This window comes from Bactrocera neohumeralis, chromosome 6 (assembly GCF_024586455.1).
Source record: "Bactrocera neohumeralis isolate Rockhampton chromosome 6, APGP_CSIRO_Bneo_wtdbg2-racon-allhic-juicebox.fasta_v2, whole genome shotgun sequence".
In the NCBI taxonomy this organism is placed as follows: domain Eukaryota; kingdom Metazoa; phylum Arthropoda; class Insecta; order Diptera; family Tephritidae; genus Bactrocera; species Bactrocera neohumeralis.
Window position 1 is genome coordinate 14,623,010 of NC_065923.1, and position 23,471 is coordinate 14,646,480.

General features: G+C 36.6%; 2 protein-coding genes across 2 annotated transcripts; both read left to right on the forward strand.

Moving 5' to 3' along the window:
* Positions 1 to 873: 873 nt before the first annotated feature.
* Positions 874 to 4,567, forward strand: LOC126761761 (fork head domain transcription factor slp2-like). The gene is made up of 2 exons (XM_050478142.1): positions 874 to 1,075; positions 3,867 to 4,567. The coding sequence occupies exons 1-2, from the start codon at positions 874 to 876 to the stop codon at positions 4,565 to 4,567; spliced, it is 903 nt and encodes a 300-aa protein (XP_050334099.1).
* Positions 4,568 to 8,056: 3,489 nt separating this feature from the next.
* On the forward strand, positions 8,057 to 8,767 carry LOC126761764 (forkhead box protein D1-like). Its single transcript, XM_050478144.1, has one exon. It carries the CDS (start codon positions 8,057 to 8,059, stop codon positions 8,765 to 8,767), a length of 711 nt encoding a protein of 236 aa, XP_050334101.1.
* Positions 8,768 to 23,471: the final 14,704 nt, after the last annotated feature.

A 23,471-nucleotide genomic window follows, 5' to 3' on the forward strand; every position in this document is an offset into this window, starting at 1 on the left:
AGCAGAATCCATGTTTGGAGGGCAATTCGCTAAATTGTATATATAACAGATACATGATGTCTTCTCTTTGAGGAGGCATGTCTTCGATTAAAATACTTTGCTAGGTATTCTCTCTATTGCGGACCGGTTGCCTCTGCTAAGAGGAGGCAGAGCCAACAGTTTTCCATCGATAAGATTTGTTTACATGTGATGTCGCGCTCTGATGTGGTCAATAGTAATCGATGCAATCTGCATAATTTTTTGACATGCAAATCTAAATATTTTGTGGAGAGCTTCTGTTGGAAACGTGCAGAAAGTTTTTTGCAGTATCGATTCCATTTCACTTTTGTTTCTTTCGAAGGTTTTTTAATGTTATTTGGGCTCAAGGATAATATTGGCTACGGTTTTAAACGCTTTCCTGTCTTGGGCTACTTTTCTTTTAAATTCCCTAAATTTGTATTATCGTTGTTGTAAAGGAAGTGCTTTAATTCCTGATATTAACTAACACCAGCACCACCAAGACACCACTAAGGCAGTCTACACAGCATTTGCATTTGCTCCAATTTATGCATTTCTCGAAGCATATTCTTGCTAAGTTAGTTTCCACTTTCATATTTTCTCAGCAAATACACTCGCCGATCTACTTGCGCCAGTAGAAGATTGCAGAATTTAGCTGGGAAGTGGCTCCACTAAGCGCCGGACTTTTTAAATTGTATATTTACCGGCGCTTATACGTGTGCAAGTTTATTCTATGAGCAGTCTACTTGAAATTAATAACTTCCAGAGCAGCGTAATGCATAAAAGTGTAGCAATAATGGAAGACAGAAAAAAGGGGGGCGTAAAAGGGAATCGAAAACAAACAACAAGCAACAGTTGCCGACAGCCAACTCAGCTATGCAAATTTGCGCAGTTTCTGCAAATAGCTCAGCCGTTGGACACTTGAAGGCACTGTTGAGCAACAAAGGCGAGTGGAATAGTTTATATGCAACAGACAGCAACTGCAACAACAACAACAACAACAACGACAAGAGCAGCAATAATGGCAGCAACAGCAGCGGCGGCACCAACAGCTGTTGTTTCAATGCGCTTACAATGGGTATGCATATGAAAGTTCCAAGCGCACTAGTACATACACACACACACCAACAAATAAAACATGAAAAAGTGTTAACTTCGGTTGCAGCGAAGCTATAATACCCTGCAAAAGTGCATTTTTTAAGTCATAGAAGGCTATAAAAAATATTTATCTTGATTATGAGCAGTCAGCGGTCCAATAAGAATATTTTTTTCGAAGATTATTGCGTTGCCTTGGATAATAATCTGTGCCAAATTTCTTGAAGAAACCTCGTTAAATCAAAAAATTTTCCCTACAAGGACTAGAGTTTGATCGGTCAATTTGTATGGCAGCTATAAGTTTTAGCTCTCCGATATTGGCGTTTTCAACAAATAAGCAGCTTCTTAGTGAGAAAAGAACGTGTTCAAAATTTCATACCGACATCTCATACGATATATGTATAGTATATACTTGTAGATATATAGACATGGCTAAATCAGATATTTTGTGTGTGACAAACATCGTGGTAAACTAAATATGTCCTGTTCAGGGTATAAAAACACACAATAAATACACACACATACATACGAGTAAAGCATTGCCAACAACTCGCAAGCAATATCGCGTTGCACACAATTCGATCACTGTGCAACTGCCTGCAATAAAAAAATGCACTTATTCGAGTGCTGTAGGGGGAGCAAATGTGGTGTGCAACATTGTCGGCGTTTTATTCAAAACTTCACTCGCCTGCGCTTCGATTGAATATTGCCGGAGTTTGCTGTAGTTAAATGTTTACACGCCTTTGTATATGTGTGTATGTCTTTTTATGTATGTGTGTGATTGTGTGAGTGTATTTGGAAAATCATTGACTACTCGCAAAGTTTAGTAGTCCGCACTTTCATATGGTCATTCACCGCAAGGTATCTGCTTACAAACAGCTCAAAATGCATATGCCTTTGTTGCTTTATCGAAAACTTTTCCAATCAATGCGAGCGAAATATGCAGAAAGAGCTAAAAGAGTAAAAAAATAATTGCGCTTTTTTATTATTATGCCACTAACATGCTTCCTACTACAAGAAATATGATTTACTTACATGTAATTAATATGTTTTGACACGATGTATTGCAGTTTCTTTTTTGACGCGACGCTATCGACGCGACATCGGAAAAAGTTTCTGTATCATTTCGTGGTCATCGACAAAATACGGATATACTATTATCAGAGGCCAAGAAAAGCGCAGAATTATAACAGAGTTTTACTATAACTAACTTACTAATTGAAAAATGGTTCTATTAAGCAACAAAAAAGTGATCTTCCTCCAACACAACACTTTGGATGACAACAGTCACCATAGTTAAATAGTTGGAATGGATGAACCTTTTGTGGATTCTCTGGTATTGTTGTGGCAGCTTTTGCCGCTGGACTGGCTGCTGTAAAAGATGAAATTATTGCTCTTGTAGTGCCTGCACTGATATTGCGTCCTGGACACTTCCCTGCTTTTTCAGGTGTGTTAAAGTAAATCACATTTAGCAAATCACTAAGCGCATAGTATTATTACTGGGATCAATGGATTTTGAGCTTCATTTGCTTTCCTTTCTGGACTAAACTTTCAGTAGTTTCGACGTGCGGGGTCTCCAGGAGGTCGTGGTATCTTGAGAAAACATCCGTTCATACTAAGGGTACTCTTTGCCCTCAAGACTGCTAAAAATTGCCATGGACACGTTTTACTACACTTAAAGTTTCCACAAATCTGTTCGTATTGAATCGTTCACTGATCTAACACATAGTTGTAGTGTTAGAGCTGGGTTGATAACAAATTTGTTCGCTAAAAAATTGCGAAGCCTTGATACAAAGGTATGTCAAAATCTTCAATGATATTCACAGACAAAGCCGAAAACAGGACCATGATTTCTTTGAAGCTTTTCGTATTCACAATCTAAATTTTTTTGTGCTTTTGTGTAGCAAAAAGTTTAATAAATTAAAATATCAAATATATTTGGTTGCAAAAGTATGGTTGTCAGAAAGGATAAATGTTTTCCAAAGCATTATGTCACCAAAGTCATAACATATAAGTGACGTTGCGCCTTTTGTTCTCCGCCACAAGTGTGGGTGAAGACTTGGTAAAAAACAAAAGAGTCCGAAATACATATAAAGACTAAAAAAAACCATCCGTTGGCTTTTATATATAAGCTCCTAAAACTTAAATCAACTAATAAATAACTTAAACTTAATCCTGCAAATATTAATTTTATCATGTCTGTTTTAAATTATTAAATATATTTAGCCAAAAACTATACATTACTGGCTAACGGTTAATTTTAGTTACCTTGAACCTATCCCACACGCTTAAATGCTTCTGACCATCCACTACGGAAATCTAAGCGTCATTGGCCTACCTGTTTGTCATCCACAGCCAACAAAGGAAAGGTTAGTAAGTACTCTGATATCTATTCTAGTGTCGCCCATTTACCTGTGATGACCTTTTTGAACTTTTATATAGTTATTATTTGTAAGGTCTATGTTAGAACTTGTATTTTCTATTGTTTTCAACATCCATTGTTCTGCCGATACTAAACTTAAAGACTTTTTGACATTTTTTTAAGTCTGTTATAATCCCTTCTTCCGATCTTGATTTTCTCACCACACTTTGGCATCAGAGTGACCAAGTCAAACTCTTTCCAACACAGAAAGGCTTTAGAGTATAAAAACGAAACATTTCAAAGCAAAAGTCATCAGTCATCTTTTGGCTTCCACACAGAGTATCACTCGAGAACTTAAATTATCTTGTATACACTCAGCACTCTAAACTGTTATCCATAATGGCTCATTTAGAATCAAGCTTCTCGATTCGTAATTTGTTAGCGAACAATGACGTTACCAATCCAGCGTTGACACCACCACGATCTGATAAATCCATGTCACCGAACAATTCGATGTCGTCTAACGAAGAGAACTGTGGAAGTCGGCCCAACTATACTTATAGTGCTTTGGTGACCATGGCGATTCGCAGCAGTCCTGAGGGCAAACTTACTTTGAGTGCTATACAGAACTGGATAAGTGAAAACTTCCCGTACTACCGTAAAGATGAGCAGGGCTGGCAGAATCAGATAAGACAGACACTGAGCATGAACTCATGCTTTTGCAAAATTCCACGAGCTATGAATGATCCTGGGCGTGGAAATTATTGGGCTCTTAGTCCACAAGTGGATGCAATTCAAGCCCAGCAGCCGGTTGTTGGCAGTAAGGTAGTGCTTGGGGCGATGGTGAATGGTGTACCGCATCCTCAGGTTCCTAATGCGGTGTACTTCCCCACACCGCACGAGATGCAGGGAGCCCATCAAGCCATGTTGGCTCAGGCGGTACAGGAACAACATGCCTTGTACCAATATCACCTGCAACAATCGCAATTTCTAGAGCAGCAACTGATAAACCTGCAGCAACAACAGATTCAACAGTACGAGGAAGTCTACCAAAAGTTTATTTTCCACCAACAACAAATCGCTTTTCTAAGTGCTCAGCAAGTACCGGTTTGAGTCGAGTTTTTAGCATTCGCAAAGTGTTGTCCGATTTTGTATATTTTGATTATATGTAGTATATAGCTTAAAAAAGGGTTAGATGTAATTATGATTGTAAATAGTGTAATTATTGTTCATTATTTTATAAAATAAATAATAGCTTGTAAAAATGAAGTACGTCTTTAATTTGCAATGTTATATATTATAATATTTTTAGCGGAAGATTTCAGAAAGTGTGGAACGTCCGTTTGTTATATTTCGCCTTCTGTTTTTTTTTCACTCAAGTGGTCTCTCTGATTCTTTTAAAAATTGTATAATAAATGTAAAAACTAGATTGTAGAAAATTTTAAAGGAAAGTAATGAAGTTATTTTTAAATTTCTACCACGTGTCTGCATAGTCTTAGGTCATTAGAATTTATGGGGTGAGCAGTTAAGCCAAAAGAAGTTAATTATTTGTGGAATATATTGGACTTGCGAAATTTTATCGATCTCTTCTGCACGATTTTAGACATAACTGTCCTGCAACTGTATGTTGATGCTACTTATGTAGTTTTCCGACCACCTCTAAGCACAATAGCCGATCATTTGATGTTTAATAAAACCAACTTTTGCAACTTAATTAAGTTTTGTAAAGAGTAAGTTATGCACAGATGCACTTTTCTTGTTGTTACATTAAGAAAGCCATTCGCAAATAAATGCTGTTTTTTCTGTACTTTAACTAGAATTTAAGTTGTTCTTTACAAAGCTTAAGCCAAAGTGTCGAACTTCATATACTTGTAAATCCGGAAATCATTAAACGCTGCTCATACCACGTGGTGTACCCGCGGTGAATTACTGTCTGGGATTTAAAACTTTAAGTTTGATTTTATAAGAGTATTCTGAATGGTTTTTGTTATCTAATATATATATGCAGATTCTGATGTAAGTCCTTTTGTTTAATAAGTATTTAAATTACATTTATAGTCGAATTAAATTGTGAAATTTTGTTTTTTCTAATTACCAGCTAAGTTCAGGATTTTCCAATAAAAGCTGCATGATTTCTTTTTACAAAACAAGAAATTAATTGTAAAGGAAAATCAAATGTTTTTACTTAATGTGAAGTACAATTGATACAATAAAGTTTTTATATAAAATCATGCAAATGGCCTCCACAAACTCTACTGCATGAACGAGTTCGATGAACCCAATTTTCGAGTACGTTTTCTACTAAATCAAGTCCTAAAATTTGAAGAGATCCTAGTACATCGAGAAAAGAGCGTTCAATATTGACTTCTAAAGCTTGAGGATCGGTTTATTTGTAAAGTAAAAGACTTCAAATAACCTCAAAAGAAATAGTCTAATGGTGTTAAATCACAACTTCTTAATGGCCATTCATTGTCACAATTTCTTGAAATAATCGAGTCACCAAACTTTTCTCGCAATAATTTGGTTATCTTGTTCAAACTCGATACTATCAAGTTCAACGTCTTCCAACTGTGGCCATAAAAAGTTGGTTATCATTGATCTATAGCGCTGTCCATTGACTGTAGCGGTGTCATCAGCTTCATTTCGAAAGAATTACGCACCGACTGTTCCGCTAGACCAAAAACCACACCAAACTGTCAATTTAGGTGAATATATGGGTTGTTCATCAATAATTTGGGGTTTCTTTGCACCAGAATCTACAATTTTTGTTTATTTAACGCACCATTCCGATGAAAGTGAGAAGACGATTTTACTAAAAAAAATCATTATCGGTTTCAAGTTGTCCCAAGGCCAAATCCGCAAATTCTCAACGTCTACGGTGCTCGAATGGTTTCAGTTCTTGAGTGAGAATACTCTGAGTTGATCCGCATATATATTCATTAGAAGGTGGTTAAGGCTCTAGGAAAGTATTAATAATAGCATATCTCTAAGTTCAGAAACATCTCAAGTCTAATATCAGAAATTCGAAAAATAGCAGTAAACACTGTGTTAATAGTGTAGTGTGTCATTTGTTTAAATAGTTGTACAAAAATTCACAATACATACAGGAAGATTGTCTACACTCATAATAAATTTTTGCCAAAATAATTGTGTATACCCTACTCTTTAAATTTTTTATGTCTTGTGTTAGCAGAAGAACACGCATTGACGACGGACCCCATTCAGGATGCGTTAAACGTATAGCTTGGGCGATTTGCATAGAACCATTCATTAGACCGGATTGAATCATTCATTGATACTGATCCATCAAATGGTGGCTGTGTGGGAATTCGTACCACTGTGCATAACACAGTTACGTAAAGATTTTAAAACATACAAAGCAAATTTAAGACTCCAGCGATATTCTAAGCGGCAACAAAAGTTAGTAGACAGATTTACTCTGAAAAGGTATTTGCACGAAGTTTTCAATAAAATTAGGGTTACCAGAAGGACCATTAAATTCCCAAAGTGTCTTTTGTTGTAAGCCCGCAACCACAACAAGTGTGAGTAATGAATAGGTAAAAAACAAAAGAGTTCGAAAACTACAAGAGGAGTATGTATAAAGAATATGATGGGACTTTTGCGACAGGTATACAATCGGTTCTGTTTGAAATTAGGGCTACCAAGATATGCATTATATAGTCTATGCTTTCAAACTTCTTTTGTGTTCTAACGACCAACAGCCAAGGTCATTAAAGCGATAATCTCAAAAAAGACAACAACGAGAACAGGCAAAACCTAACTTAATTTGGAAGCCGACTGTTCAGAGGACTTACAAGGTTTTTTTTAAATTTAGGCCATCAAGTTAAGTAAAATTTGTCACTCTTTCATTGGAAATTACGCAACTTGCTTCAAACTAAATCAGATTTAGAAAAAAAATGTAAATCATCAGTCAGTGTTTTTCAAACATCTGCTCTTAACAAATATAAGCTCCTAAATGTAAGCTTAGTCCTTGAAATATTATTTTTATTATGACCGTTTTCAATTATTGAACTGATTTAGCCAACAACGTAGCATTAAGTACTATGCATTACTGGATAACCGCTAATATCAGTTACCTTGAACCGATACCTCACGCTCAAATGCCTCTGAACATCCACAACGGAAATCTAAGTGTCATTCGCCTACCTGTTTCTCATTTACGTCCATCAAAGTAAAGGTTAGGCACGCTGATATATATTTTTGCCCGGAATCACCCATTTACCTGTGATGACCTTTTTATACTTTTCTAAAGTTATTTTTTTATAAGGCCTATGTTAGAACTTGCATTTTCTATTTTTTCAACCCTCATTGTTCTGGCGACACTAAACTTTAGGACATAAGACTTTTTGACGTTCTTTTAAGTCAGTTAAGTCGGTTATAATCCCTTCTCCTGACCTTGATTTCCTCACCGCACTTGAGTTTGACCAAGTCAAACTCTTTTCAACAGAGAAATGCTTTAGACTATAAAAACCAAAAATTTCAAAGCAAAAGTTATCAGTCATTTTGTGGCTTCCATACAGAACATCACAAGCGAATTTAATTTATTTGGTATTCTCTGAGCTCTCTACACCGTTATACACAATGGCTTTTGAATCCAGCTTCTCGATTCGTAATCTGTTAGCAAACAATGATGGTACCAATCCAGCGTTGACACCACCACGATCTGATAAATCCATGTCACCGAACAATTCGATGTCGTCTAACGAAGAGAACTGTGGAAGTCGGCCCAACTATACATATAGTGCTTTGGTGACCATGGCGATTCGCAGCAGTCCTGAGGCCAAACTTACTTTGAGTGCTATACAGAACTGGATAAGTGAAAACTTCCCGTACTACCGTAAAGATGAGCAGGGCTGGCAGAATCAGATAAGACAGACACTGAGCATGAACTCATGCTTTTGCAAAATTCCACGAGCTATGAATGATCCTGGACGTGGAAATTATTGGGCTCTTAGTCCACAAGTGGATGCAATTCAAGCCCAGCAGCCGGTTGTTGGCAGTAAGGCAGTGCTTGGGGCGATGGTGAATGGTGTACCGCATCCTCAGGTTCCTAAATCGGTGTACTTCCCCACACCGCACGAGGTGCAGGGAGCCCATAAAGCCATGTTGGCTCAGGCGGTACAGGAACAGCATGCCTGGTATCAATATCACCTGCAACAATCGCAACTTCTAGAACAGCAACTGATAAACCTGCAGCAACAACAGATTCAACAGTACGAGGAAGTCTATCAAAAGTTTATTTTCCACCAACAACAAATTGCTTTTTTAGCGGCTAAGCAAATATCAGCTTAAGTGGTATATATGCCATCGATCTTTGTTACGCAAGATTTTGTGATATTGTATATTGTTTTCATATATCTTATTTTACAGAAAATACGTATAGTGTACAAAGTAGTTATATATAAATATTGTATATATAATCTTATCTATTTTATAAAATAAATCAGATTTTTTTTTTTAAATTAAATATGTAACACGGAAAGTTAATCATATTTAGCTCAGTTCTCCGTGGTTTGTTTTTAGTGTTCTAATGCCAAAATGCGGTGAGGTCAGAGGAAGAGATAACCGACATAAAAGAAAGTCAAAAAGCCTTACGTCTTAAAGTTTAGTGTCGCCAGAACAATGGATGCTGAAAACAATAGCAAATACAAGTTCTAACATAGACCTTACAAATAATAACTATAGAAAAGTTTAAAAGGACATAGCAGGTAAATGCTCAGCAAAAATATATATCAGAGTGCTAACAGTATTTTCTTTGGTCGCTGTGAATAACAAGCAGGTAGGCGAGTTATGCTTATATTTTCGTAGTGGATGGTCTGAAGCATTTGGGCGTGTATTAGGGGTCAACCGAAATTCTAGGTTATCCAGAGCTATATATTATTTTTTTAAATGCTAGGTTCTTTTCAATAGTAGTTCAATAGTTTAAAAGAATATAATCATAAAATGAATACTTCAAGGACTAAGCCTACACCTGAGAGCTTATATTGGTTGAAAATAGATATTCGAAAAGTACTGGTTGATGTTTTAAAATTTTCATTCTAAAGACAAATTAATTTGAGGTATACACTAGTTGCATAATTCTGAATGACAAATTTTACTTCATTTAGTGGGTTAAATTTTTAATAACGCTAGAAAGTCCTCTGTGTCGTTGGCTCTCAAATCAAATTAGTTTTTGCCTGTTCAGTTAATTTTTGGTAGCATCAATCGTCTACCTGTCGGAGAAGCCATGATATATTCTATGTACACTTTCTGTGTCTTTGGAACTCTTTTGTTTTTTACCTATTCTTTACACACACTTGTGGTGGTTTGCGGGCTTTAAACAAAAGACACTTCGGGTTTTTAAAGCAACCGAAAAGTCGCATCTATGAATATTGTAACCTTGATGATATAAATTTTGGGAACTGCCTTTATCCTTACAGTGACCTTGATTTTATTGAAAACTTCCTGCAAATACCTTTTCTTAGTAGATCTGTCAACTAACTTTGGCTACCGCGCAGAATATCTTTGGAGTCCTACATTTACTTCTTATATTTTAATATCTTTACATAGCTGTGCTATACATGGGTGATGTATCCATTTCAAAATCCAGTCATGCTGTTAGACTTATAAGTGGGTTAATGGGTGCTTTGCTGTTGACGACGAACAACAGCATATCGGAACTTGAATTGTCAAATGCATTTAAAAAGCGCCCGAGCCCCTCAGAAAAATTTATAAATGATCATAGTGGTCAGCAGAGTCGATTAAATCATGTCCGTCTGTTCATCTATTTTCATATAAGGAAACGAGTCCCTTAGTTTTTCAGAGACAAATGTCCAATTACGCACCCTGTGTTTCTCCCCAAAACAGGTTATTATTTGAAGTTATTTGAGGGAATCACCGTTATTCATTACCATAACTACCATACAAACTAATAAATCAAAATCAAGTTCTTGTATTCATAACTTTTTGATTTGGCAAACTATGTTTACGAAATTTTAAATGGAACTTTGTTCTAATAATGCAGCGCAAGAATGTCCAAACATATAACTCAGATCAAATCATACCTTTTACACCTTGTTACGCTGTAAGGAATGAATCTGTGAAGCGTCGTCAGTGCAGCCGAGGTCAACGTAAGTTATTTTTTATAATTTCTTTAAATAATTCATAAATAAAATTTTCGCATTTTTTTGCAGTTTAGTAAGAAATGAATATCTAATTAATAAAACTGTATAAATGTACAACAACTTTGAATTTTCTGTGTGAAAAAGTTTCGCAATTCCATTCCATTTATAAGCGTGCGCACAACCTGCAAAATATATGATATATTGTATATACAAAGGTCGGAAAGATATATTAAAGCATAAATTGCGCTAATTATGAAGCATCTCTTTCATTTACTTTGCAGCTTGTTGCATTCTTTTCAGAAAAAACTCCAATTACATTACAGCATGCTCCCCTCCACAACCTACAAATGCATTTAACTCGCACCACTCACATATCCACGAACAAGCCAACACATACACACAAGTGTGCGTGAATGCCGTTGCCACAAAATCCTCTTCGAGTTAAGCCAACCTTCGCCTTCAACGGTTTTGCTGTTTCGTCGCTCGCTCGCACGCTTTTCTGCCACATTTGTTGCTGCATTTGTTTTCGCTGTGACCGCAAAACACGCATTCATTTGCATGCATGCGCGCGCGTGTGTGTGTGTGCATGTAAACGCGAGCGAGTATTTTCGTAGTAGTTTTTATTTCCCAGCCATATGCTTGCCGTTGTCGCCGCTCAGCATTCACCGTTAACCGCTTTCTGCGCTGCCACACACTCCCCGGAATGTGGAGTGCGTTGTCGTGCGCCTGAATGTATGCTTCCACGCGGAAGTCTTTCCACTTCCAAGTGTGCATGCATAAATGAATAAGTTTACTAGTGTTTGTTTTCCCGGTAATGTGCCATTTTTATATGCGAACGCTTTGCTCTCGTTCTTACCCGCCGCCGTGCGTTGCCTTGCCGCGCTGCGTTGCCCTTTTTTGCCGCTTTCGCATGACAACTGCCATTTTAATATGCGCGCCGCTCCATTTTTCAGCCGCCAGTCGGTTTGTTTTCTTTGCTCTCCTTTTCTTTGTATTTGTGCTGCTGTGCATATATGTGTTTATGTGTGTGTGCGTGTTTGTGTTCGCGTTCGTGGCATTTCCTTGACTTGGCTCAACTTACAACAAACAGCGGCTCTGCTTTGCCGCTTTGTACTCGCCCACGCATTTATTTGCGCTCGTATGTGTTGCTGTTTGCTTTTGTTTTTGTGATTGTATTACATGCCGTACACACACATGGCGCACACGGTGACACTCACTTTTAAGTCTATTGACACAATGTTAAATGGCTATAAATTTGTTGTAGCTGTATTCAGGTTTCCTTTAGTGTGCTCCTTTTACATTTCCAGCAACTTTTTTATTATTTTTTTATTGCTTTGTTTTCAATATTTAAATGCCGTTTGTACTGCAAGCGTCAGCGTGTGAAAATTTAAGATTTTTGTTAGGGAAAAGAAGAAAAGCTTAGGTTTAACTGGAAGCTGGGTTGCTGCTTTAAGAATTCGAAACTCGAGATTTTATTTCGTTCGTTATCTCTTCAATCGGCTGAAAACGGGCTCCATGGGGCGGCATTTTCAGTTTGGGGAACAAGAAAAAATCACACAAGGCCACATCTGGTGAATACGGCGGTTGATAGATGGTATTCATTGCGTTTTTGGCTTTAAATTCGATCACAATTGTGGCTCGATGCGATGGTGCATTGTCGTCGTGTAAAATCCATGAATTGTCCTTCCACACTTCCGACCGTTTACGACGGATGTTCTCCCACAAATACCTCAATAAGGCTAAATAAAACTCCTTATTAACCAAATGTCCCTCCAGAACAAATTCATGATGCACCAAGCCTCGAATATCAAAAAACACAATCAGCATTACCTCCATTTTGAGCGGTTTTGGCGTGTTTTTGGTTTATTCCCTCCATTTCCATAATTGTTGATTTGTTTGTATGTCAAACTCATAAGCCCATGAATATGGGATCGGAACTTGCAAACATCAAACATGCCGATGCGAGCAAAAATGCGTTTCATACCCAAAATAACCAACAAAGTCATTTAAACGGACTCGCGAGAGAAGTTGAGACCTCTTGCCATCTACCTAACACTTGACTGACGATTTTCAATCACCATATCCTTAATTTTTTTAATATTTTCATAAGTTGAAGAGGTCGAAATTCGTCCAAATGGTCGTCAACGATCTCTCGACTATCTTTGAAGCCTTCTTAAGCAAAGTCTCTGTTCGATATTTTTATCTATTGTAAAAATCCCTAAGCACTACTGTGGTGTACCGATTTATGCAGCTGCTGTATAAAAACTGATCACGTTCATATTTGGAATAATTAAAAAGCAATCCTACCTTGCCCGTCGATTCGATTTTTTTAAGACTCACGTCTTTTCGCTGACATTTTTCTTCACCGAATTGCCAAAATTGCATTCCTCTTAAAAAAAGTGATAATCAGAATGGTCAGAAAAACAACTTAAATTAGTCTACGGCCGCGTCGGCTTGAGTTAGGCTTATACCTATAAGTTATGTTTCTGACCATACCAATAATTTTTTAAATATATTAACCAATTGCTACTTCTTAATAAGTGCTCAAGCTTCCGTTGTATAACAAATAATGGTTTCAAATTGGAACCAAAATGGACTAAAGTCGAAATATTTTTTAATTTGAGCTTTAACTCGACTTGGTATTTTGGATGTAATCCGGTCACAAAAATAATTTTTCACTGTGTAGAGTAGCATACTTAGTGTCACAGCCTTATAAACGTCAATTTTTGGGATTTTTTTACTACTGTATCGATTGCTTTAAGATTTCCCCGGTACATTTATATATGTATGTTTCAATAATACAAAGTGAAGGTTTTGAAAAAGAAATTATTTTTGAGTTATACGAGGTTTCCGGCGGTGCTAAAAATAGGTCTTCCACTGTTGTAAAAATTAAAAATCTTTTTTATAATTAATGGAAGATATTCTCCGTGCAACCCAAACCCGATTAAAAAACAAAATAAAAATTTACCTATTGGAGACATTTAAAAAATGTTGGATATTACCCAATATAATATTTTGGACGTTTTTGGCCTCCAAATTTAATTTTTTTATCAGATCTAAAATCCAAACAGTATGCAGAATTATGAAGAGGCAGATTAAACTTCACGGTGATGGTCTTCGAGCTACCACTGCAGCCAATTCAAAAATTGTTGTTTGGAGAAAAACGCGTTTCAAAATGGACTGGTGAACCGGATTGAACTGAACGGATACGCTTTAAATGGCTGTAACTAGAAATACTTAGTTAGAGATAACGAATTGAAATTTTAGTATTTTATTCTTAAAAGTATAAACTATGTAAACCAATTTTTCAAACTTTAGCAATAGGTTCTTAAGGGAAAAGGAACAGGTAATTCGAGCATTCATGGTTCAATTTCGAACCACGCTTTTTTCTAGTGGATAATGCGCATCTTCATGAGACGCCGCACAGTGCGTACCGAAGACGCTATTACTGCTGTGCAACAGAGTATCGCAGAAGACCCAAAAGAGTTCATCCGCTATCGTGCGCAACAATTTCAGTTAAGCCCCATACACTTTATTGAAGATTTTGTGACAGGATCGTGGCTTGCGGATTTTCAAAAACTCTGTACTGAGCCGAGGATAAACGACCACCAAACGCGACGCACATTTGGCAAATGAGCCCAAAACGAGAGGAACTTCGAACCCGATTTCTTTAGAAAATTTCGATCGGCGATGAAAGTCACTTTTGGTTGAATGGGTGTGTTAATGAACAAAATAATAATCCAAAAGGCATTGTTGGCACAACTTTTCTGGATATAGTAAAACGCAAAGCAGCTTTAGACGTGTTAAAATACTGCACCCTGAATGATTACACGCTTAAACACCACCAACAATGTCAGCCTGGAAATCCAACGCAGGATTGCTCTTGCCAACAGGTGCTACTTCGGACTGAGTAGGCAATTGAAAAGTAAAGTCCTCTCTCGACGAACAAAAGCTAAACTCTATAAGTCGCTCATAATTCCCGTCCTGCTATATGGTGCAGAGGCTTGGCCGATGACAGCAAACGATGAGTCGACGTTACGAGTTTTCGAGAGAAAAATTCTGCGAAAGATTTATGGTCCTTTGCGCATTGGCCACGGCGAATATCGCATTCGATGGAACGATGAGCTGTACGAGATATGCGACGACATTGACATAGTTCAGCGAATTAAAAGACAGCGGCTACGCTGGCTAGGTCATGTTGTCCGGATGGATGAAAACACTCCAGCTCTAAAAGTATTCGACGCAATACCTGCCGAGGGAAGCAGAGGAAAAGGAAGACCTCCACTCCGTTGGAAGGACCAAGTGGAGAAGGACCTGGCTTCGCTTGGAATACCCAATTGGCGCCACGTAGCGAAAAGAAGAAACGACTGGCGCGCTGTTGTTAACTCGGCTATAATCGCGTAAGCGGTGTCTACGCCAATTAGGAAGAAGAAGAAGAATGACTACACGATGCCATTTGACGAATCCGATTGAATATTTACATAGCGAGGTTCGCAAGCATCCGGTCAAGAAACATAACGAACTCCTCTCCAAGCAGTTTATGCTGCAATGTTTTGACAGAAACCGTCCCTGTAACTGTTTGCTTGAAGAAGTTTTTTGTTCGATAGCAAAAGGCTTTAGAGTCTCTTCCTCTGAATAGCGTACTTGGAGTCTAACCACAACCCCTTGCAGAGAAAGAGCTCAAGTTGTGCTAAAAGTCTGGATTAACCCTTCCTTATGAATTTTTTATTAAATTAAATCAGAATAGACCTCGACATACCAAATAAGAAAGTCTCCGCATGACTATCATCACCTACTTTCCCCCTACCATCGAAAGAGGGGTAGACTCCGTCGAAAAAGCAAGTTTCCACGGAACGAGTTAACCGCTACGACAACAAAACGACTTTACCCCCCTAAAAGTCATTGTTTGGTATGATGCATGGACAAAGGGAATCATTTGGTCCATTATGTTACAATCAATGGAGAATGCTATAGATCCGTTACTAATAGCCATTTCATGCCTGAATTGGAGGATGTTGATCTTGTGATCCAACAACACGGCGCAACATGCCATCCAGCCAATGAAACAATAATTTTTTTAAGGAAATTTTTGGTGTACGCATAATTTTCCGTCATGGGACTGGGGACTGGGTTTTGATCTCCAATATCGCGCAATTTAACACTGCTGAAACGTTTTTTCTGGGGATATTTGAATCAGGTTGTTACCGCAGATAAGCCCTTGATGATTGCCGCTTTGGAAGAGAATAAAAAAAACACCCTTTATAAGTAAAGTTTAACATCAACATATTACCAAAAATATTATTAAGAGTTTTATAAACAAATTGTGTGGAAATTTTTGTATATTGGGTGATGTTTTCAGATAGGTGGCAACTCTTTTCAAATAAATAAATATAAACTGATTCAGTTGGCTAATATATTTTTTTAAATAGTTGGTAACTTTATTCAACTCAAAATATTTTCTGCTTGGTATTTCTATTGTTTTCCTCCATTATCTTCACACACAGAAAATTTAAAAAATCGAGTTCATCTTAAAACCATACAATTCCATGATGCGAAAAAATTTCCTCATATTTCATATTCTCTTAGTAAAAATGTTGCCTCGTAAAACAAGTTGCCTGCCGCCTGTGGAAATTTCCACACCAACTCCAATCTGAGATTAATAAACGATTCACGTGCAAAATAATTTTTCCACGAGACTTGCTAAAACGCACGCTGCAGATAAGCATATCAAAACTGCATATATTTATATATACTTATATGCATATATGTATATGTGCATACATACCGTATGTGAATGTGTGCACGGTAGAGCGAGCTCGCGAGCATTTGAATCACTTCCTTTTTAACGCAGCGAAACTACGTGTTCACTAAGCCAACACATATGCATATGTGTGTGTAGAAGCACGCTGCAAGACATCCATCATAAATACGAACATATGTACATATATGAATATGTGTATGTATATCATATAAGGTTAATGCTACTTAGAATATTACTGCTGTTGGCAGCTGAAGACTGCAACGTGCCGGAGGCATTTTCTACGTGTGCGAATTGCGCGATATTGCGCTGCCGAAACAGCGTTGTCCGCGCTTGTGTACGTTTGAGTAGAAGACTCGCGAGTTAAGACAGAAGCTTTAAGAATTATGAGGAAGAGTTTTCTTATAAACATTATTCATTATAGCGTAAGTCGAGGTTTTTGGATCTCGCTATTGATCTAAGCAAATCCAACGAAAAATAACTTTCACGAAATTGTCTGAGCAGAATATCATGACTGTAGTATAAATCTAATCTATGTAGCTTTATCGTGTACTAAATAAATTGTGGGTCTAACATCTTGAAAATCCTTCGGTAAGGTCAAATCCGTTCCATACTCCCAAACTCTCATCAGGTTTCTTAATACCATCTTTGTTCGATGCAATCTAAATGATGTAAAACAAAAATAAATTCAGATTTAAACATTTATAACAAACAAACTTGAATTCGTATTCTTGTGCAGCCTTCTTCATAAGCTTCATCATCTTAGCGCCAAACTGACAGATCCACATTCTGTGAAATTATTTTTTTCATACTTAAAACAGTCCTAGGTTGGCTATTATGTATTCATTTCTTTTTCATTGAGTTCTCAAAAATCAGGTTAAGGTAATAAATGAAAAAATTATCTTTTCTGTGTTGTCAATGACGATAAGAAACCGGGCTTAAAAATCGTCGAGTTGTCGTTAAAGAGATAACTAAGAATCTTTACATCTCTTACGGATCGCCAATATATTCATGGTAATGTTTTCAATATGAAGCATGTTAAAGTTGGACTCGTGCCAAAAGACGTGAATATTTTGCGAAAATGACGTCGAGCAAAGATCGTAAAAGAAATGCTTAGCATTTCTATACTCTACGACGAGGGTTTCATATGCCTCTTGAAGTCTATAATTAAGATTTTGCAATTTTTTCGAATCCTGGTCAGATTTGATCATATCCTAATATTAAGGTGAAAGACTTTCCCTCTCGTTATATCGTACTCTCTGTTCCAGATTTTTAAATACTACTGTTAATTCTTCGTATTTTGGGCATTGAAGGAGACAGCTGAGTTCAGACAAATTAAAATTAAAATAATTACTAATTTCTGTTTTTTTGGAGGTGTTCAAAATTTAGAAATGCTGATTTTTTAGACTTAAATAAATTTTAAAGCATAAAAATGAGTTTAGCTCTCTTAAACAAATATCTTTTCTCAAGAAACTATTGCATAAAAAATTCTTAAAGCCTTCTCATATTATTTAAATTGACACCTTTACTCATCTACTTTGCCTGGCGCACCCTTTCAGTATCTCAAATATCTTAATTTAAGCTTTGCGCCCTCATTTAATATTCCTGCGCTCACCCGCAGCCAACTTAACTTCAGCCGTCGCATCGTTTATGTTTTTTATTTTATCTGTCTTTGTATCTAGTGTGTTTCTTTGCTTGTTGTTTATCGCCGTGCGTTTGCCAGCTCGTCGAAATGCAACTCAAGTACATCGCCGCTCCATCAAAATTACAAAGGCAACAAAAACAGCGAGCATCGCACGCGTTCTGCATTAATTAATTTCGCATATCCCTTTCGGCTTCGTACTCGTACAAATTTCACTTCAACTCTGCTGCCCCCACTCTTTGCTCTTTCTGCCAGTCATTTGCGTGTTGGTGGTGTGTTGTTGTTGGTGGCTGTAAGCGTCTTCGCTACAATAAACATAATTTCCGTAATAAATTAGAGATTTTTACTTACGCTCCATTTTCGTTGGAACAAATATTTGCCGCCAACAATTCCGACTATGTGCGAGCATGTGTGTTTTAATCCATATACATATGTATGTACATATGTAGGTACTACATAGAGAATGCTTGGCTGGAAAAGGTGGGAAAAGTTCATCCAAATGAAAATTATGGAAGGTGAGCAAATTAGTGTGTATGTGTATATGTATGTATGTATGGAGACAAAGAATTTTCTGCTCCTCTTTTAAGCAACGGTTCTTAAGTGGTTTATTAAAACACTCGTATAACTTATATGAGAATATTGAGATAGGGGAAACATACATGGGTATTACATAAGTTACATACCTATATATTTTGAGGGTTTATCAGACTGGATACTCTTATTGTCGTGAGTTCAGTTTCCATACCTTTAACGAACTTGTAAAAGTAGTTCAAAATATAGTTTTTCTCTAATAAACATTTGTAATTTTATTGCCTTCGTTATTATTAGTAAACTGTAGTATTTATTAACTTGATTTTGCTCTACAACCCAATTAAAATATCGCCAATGTTTATTTTGCATATTGCCTTAGGAGCTCTTATAGTATACTAGGGTGGCCCTAAGACCATATTACATAGTTCACCATTTGCTTTTGTTGTAAATGATATTGAGGCCTTTACAGAATGCGTTACTGTCGGGAAGGGCTAGAATAAGCGTCGATTTATATTTGCATTTGACAAATGAACATAGAAATCGTAAAGTTTTTTAATACCAATAACCTTAAAGAACCATCGCTCTTATACTTTTCAATTTTTGTGCACAAAATTAGAAATCTGAACTAACTTTATTGTAGCTAAGTTACCACATGATAAATATTTACCTCGATTAAGACAGTTTTCACGTATTTTAATATAGTTCTTTGGTATCACCTTCAAAATAAGATTCAATTCAATTTCATCTAATTCAATTTACATAGACTTGTCATAAGCTCTGTCTGGTATAGATGATGCTTTTGATTAATTTAGACTCCTCAACTATTTTGTTAAGCATCGCTTTTGCGACGAGATACCCCAAACATTAACCAAAAATCCGCCATCTTGCGACGCAATTTTCGGTTACCCATTGGAAAAAATGCGCCCGCGTTGGCAGAATAACTCCTCACAGGATCATCTAAAGGTAAAAAATACGTGTTTTAGTTAAAACCGTAACTTAGAACTTGGACGAAGGAAAAAAACTGAAAATTGGATTGTTGACAGACAATGAAAATTGCAGTGAAAATTTCGCAACATTTTTTTCAAATAGTTGCAATCGAAAAAAATCCTTTCTTAAAAATCTTTTCAAAATTCTTTTATAAAGATCGGTTGAGTAGTTCTCGACTTCAAAAACACAGTTTCGATCAAAACGCGTTTAAAGACGACGCATTTAGCCTAACTAGCCTCGAGTGCAAAAGTTTTCAAGGCTGTATCTCTGAAACTATTAGCCGGATCAACTTGAAAATTGAGGGAAATATTCTAGAGCTGTTTTAAAATTTATTAACACAATAAATAAATTGGTTTCTTTAAGCCCGTAAACCCATATAACCCCTTAAGGTAAATATCGCCAGAAAAACTAGAAAAACAATTTCCATTTCACCTAACGTGATGTACCAAAAAACTTTAGGCAAAAGCATTGTGGAAAAGAAATTTACAGTTCGAGCCTACTCTCTAGAATTTCTAAGTTTATTCAGCTTGACTATTAGAGCCAGTTCCTATGACAATAAATGTTCGAATCGTTTTAGAGTGTTGTTCAAACATTTTGATACTTTAACTTCGAAATAATATCAAAAGTTATCTGCTTGGAGCAACATTCAAAAAAAACGACAATCAATAATCATCTTCATGCTTACACAATTTGCTTAATATTTTTAAGAATTTAGATTTAAGTTTTCTCAATTAATAGTAATAGATTTTAGTACATTTACTTTAAATATTGCTACCTGTTCCCAGAAAAAGCCTTTAATAAAGAAAAATCAAAGTCAAAGCTATATTCTAAACCACCAAAAATGTATTTTAGCCAACAACTTTATACCTGTTCTCACTATCTGCAGTACAGACTGCGGCTATACACAATGGTACGTGATAGAAGTCACAGAACCGCAGACAAAGGATTGATTTAAGGTCTCAAAAGAAATATATTGCTGTGGCCAAATTTTGGTCTTCAACTTCTATTGTTCTTGAAGCTATACTTTATTTCATACCTGGGATAGCTTGTAGGATAAATAACAATAAACTTTTCGTGTCTTTTTAAAGTCAATCCGGTTGAATTGACCTTGGCGGCATTGTGTTAAAATGAGGTTCATTTTACCTGCTGCTAGCGCTAGTTTCCTATCGCATGACCTTGATTTTGGGATCATACTTTGACAATCTTTTGTCTTTATTTGCAAACAGAAGTGTCTTTTTGACATATTCATTTTTAAAGAGTCATAGAACTCGGACAAACTCTGAATCAAGAGTGGGTATTTCCCTAAGCCGCACGAGATGCGGGTAACCCAATAATACAACCAGATAATTGTTGTTTTTTGGTGGAAAAAAAAACGTTAATTCTGCTGCAACAAAGCTATCATATACAGAATGATTTTTGCTCAATTTGTATGCGAGCTATACGGTTTTTTTCTATTCCAATGCCTTGAGTAATAAAATATGGCAAATTTCGTAAAGATACTTTGCAAAATAACAAGTATTCCTTAGAAGGTTTTGAGTTAGATAGGTTAGTATGTTTGACAGCTATATGCTAAAGAGACCCAAAATCGGCGGTTCCAACAGATGAGCAACTTCTTGCAGAGAAAAGGGCGTTTGGAAAGTTTGTCAATGAGCAGACATGGCTAATCGACTCCACTTTTCATAGTGATCAGTTGTCGCGAATATTATTACCATTATATAATTATATTATAGCGATCTCAACCATCTTACAGCTGGATATTGGCAGAGAAGGCGCTTTAATGTCTCATTACCCATTAGCGCATGCTTTGTATTCTGCCTTGTTTATGAAATCCTCGATTCGTCGTCAGCAGTTTTCTTATATTCAGCGCTACGAATCGTATCTTGAACCCAATTCAACCTCAATTATTTGTAACTGAAAAAAAAACATAAACGCTCCAACTATTTATTTTATGTTATAATCTTCTCGGTTATGGGATCTCTAACTGAACACGAAATTCAAGGGAGTTCGGTATGAAAGTTGTAAGGTCAAAGTAAATAAATTATTATATTCAAATCTTTAGAAAGAGTTATATCGTTTTCTCATATCTTGGCCATAGTCCTTTTTCAGACTATTCGTCATTTAAGCGTAAAAGTTATTTGTAAATTTCAAGCTGCGTCAGAAATCTTGAAACTGAGTTGCTACTTTAGCTCCACAAACTTCCATTATATTTATGTTTACGTATAATGTTCGAAACAAAAACATGCTTTATACTCTCCGCCATGTTCTACAAGCATTACCAGGCCACAAAGTGAATACACCATTACTTTTGATTAAGCATATAAAAGCAAAAACTGTGATAATTACTTTGTGAAGTGCTACTCATTACTACCAAAGCAAGGCTACTGCTGCGCTCCGTTTGTTGTTGCTGCCTTTTTGGCTTTTTTCTGCGCTGTTATGTATAATACAGTTATATTTTTATACGCGTACATACATATGCGTCTTATCTTCTGCAATATGCAAATGTTGTTTATCCTTTGTGCTTATTTGTATACCAAACATATACATATATACATATACATATTGTATATATTACATGAGGAGTGTGTGTGCGCTGGAATCCTTTCTGTCGCTTGTTTTGTCACTTTGGCATAACACAGCACGCTGGACGACAGCATAATTTCGTTTTGCGTCCAGCACTTATGCCATTAACACAAGAAACTTCATCTGCTGCACGTAATTGCCGCAGCTAGAGCAAATACGCAGGGATCTATATAAGTACGTACACATGTATATGTATGTCAGTATGTGTTTACATAAGTATATACATATTTATTTGTATTATGACTCAGTAGCGGCACGCCATGAAAAAGGGGTTAAATGTCTCTTACAATTTCGTCCACGAATTCAAGTCGCCTTTTAATATACATATTCAGGATTCTCTACGGATAGATTTGCAGGCTAGATTCAATTGTTGGACCGATCCTCTGTTTGAAAGCATACTCAGTTCCTAACCTTTAAAATTTTAAAGTTCCTTAGTTTACATATTATTATGTGACTTGGAAAAATTTGTCACTTTCAAGTTATGTTAGGTCATGAGGTCTATCCTTACAGGGATCTCACTTGAACAGCTTAGGACTGGTTCATTGTATTACTTAAAACATAAAAAGATGACCAGAGTTGCATATGAGCACGCACGTCGGCTTTGCAGTCGCCACCAACACGAGTCTGATCACGAAGTAGCTTTCTAAGTACTTCTAGTGAGGCCGGACACTCCTTGACTGGCTTTTAACGATGTCGTTGCAGTCGTATATCTCCAGTGCTACCAAACACATTGCATCACATTATACAGCGTTGGAAAGGTGAGAGTTTAAACTTCATTTAACCAAAAAAAAAAATTCGGGGAATTTGAAAAAGTTACAGCTGTTCAAAAATGAGTGAAAATAATGAAGAAATTCACTATATTTTGAAATGTTTATAGAAAAATTCTTTGCCACGCAAGCCACCAATGAAATATGTAAAGTTTTCGGAGATAATGCTGTATCAGTGCATGTAGCACAACAATGATTCGCTCTCAACCGTTCTGGAAATTTCGATGTGAAAGATGCATCTCGCTCTGGTCGAGCTATCATTGAAAAAGTCGATGAAATTGTGGAAAAGATTGACCAGGACCGTCACATTGCTTTAGACCTTAACATTGATCATCAAACCATTTTGAACCATTTAAAAAAGGCTGACTGCAAAAAAATTTTCGATGTTTGGATACCATATGAATTGTCTGTAAAAATTTAATGGACCGAATTAACATCTGCGATTATTTGTTGAAACGAAATGAAATCGAACCATTTCTAAATCGAATGGTAACAGGAGACGAAAGGTAGATCAAATATGACAATAATGTGTAAAAAAGATCATGGTCGTGAAGCGTGGTGAAGCTCAACAAATGGTCGCAAAACCGAGGCGTCAATCCTGGTTATGGTGAGTGTTTGGTGGGATTGG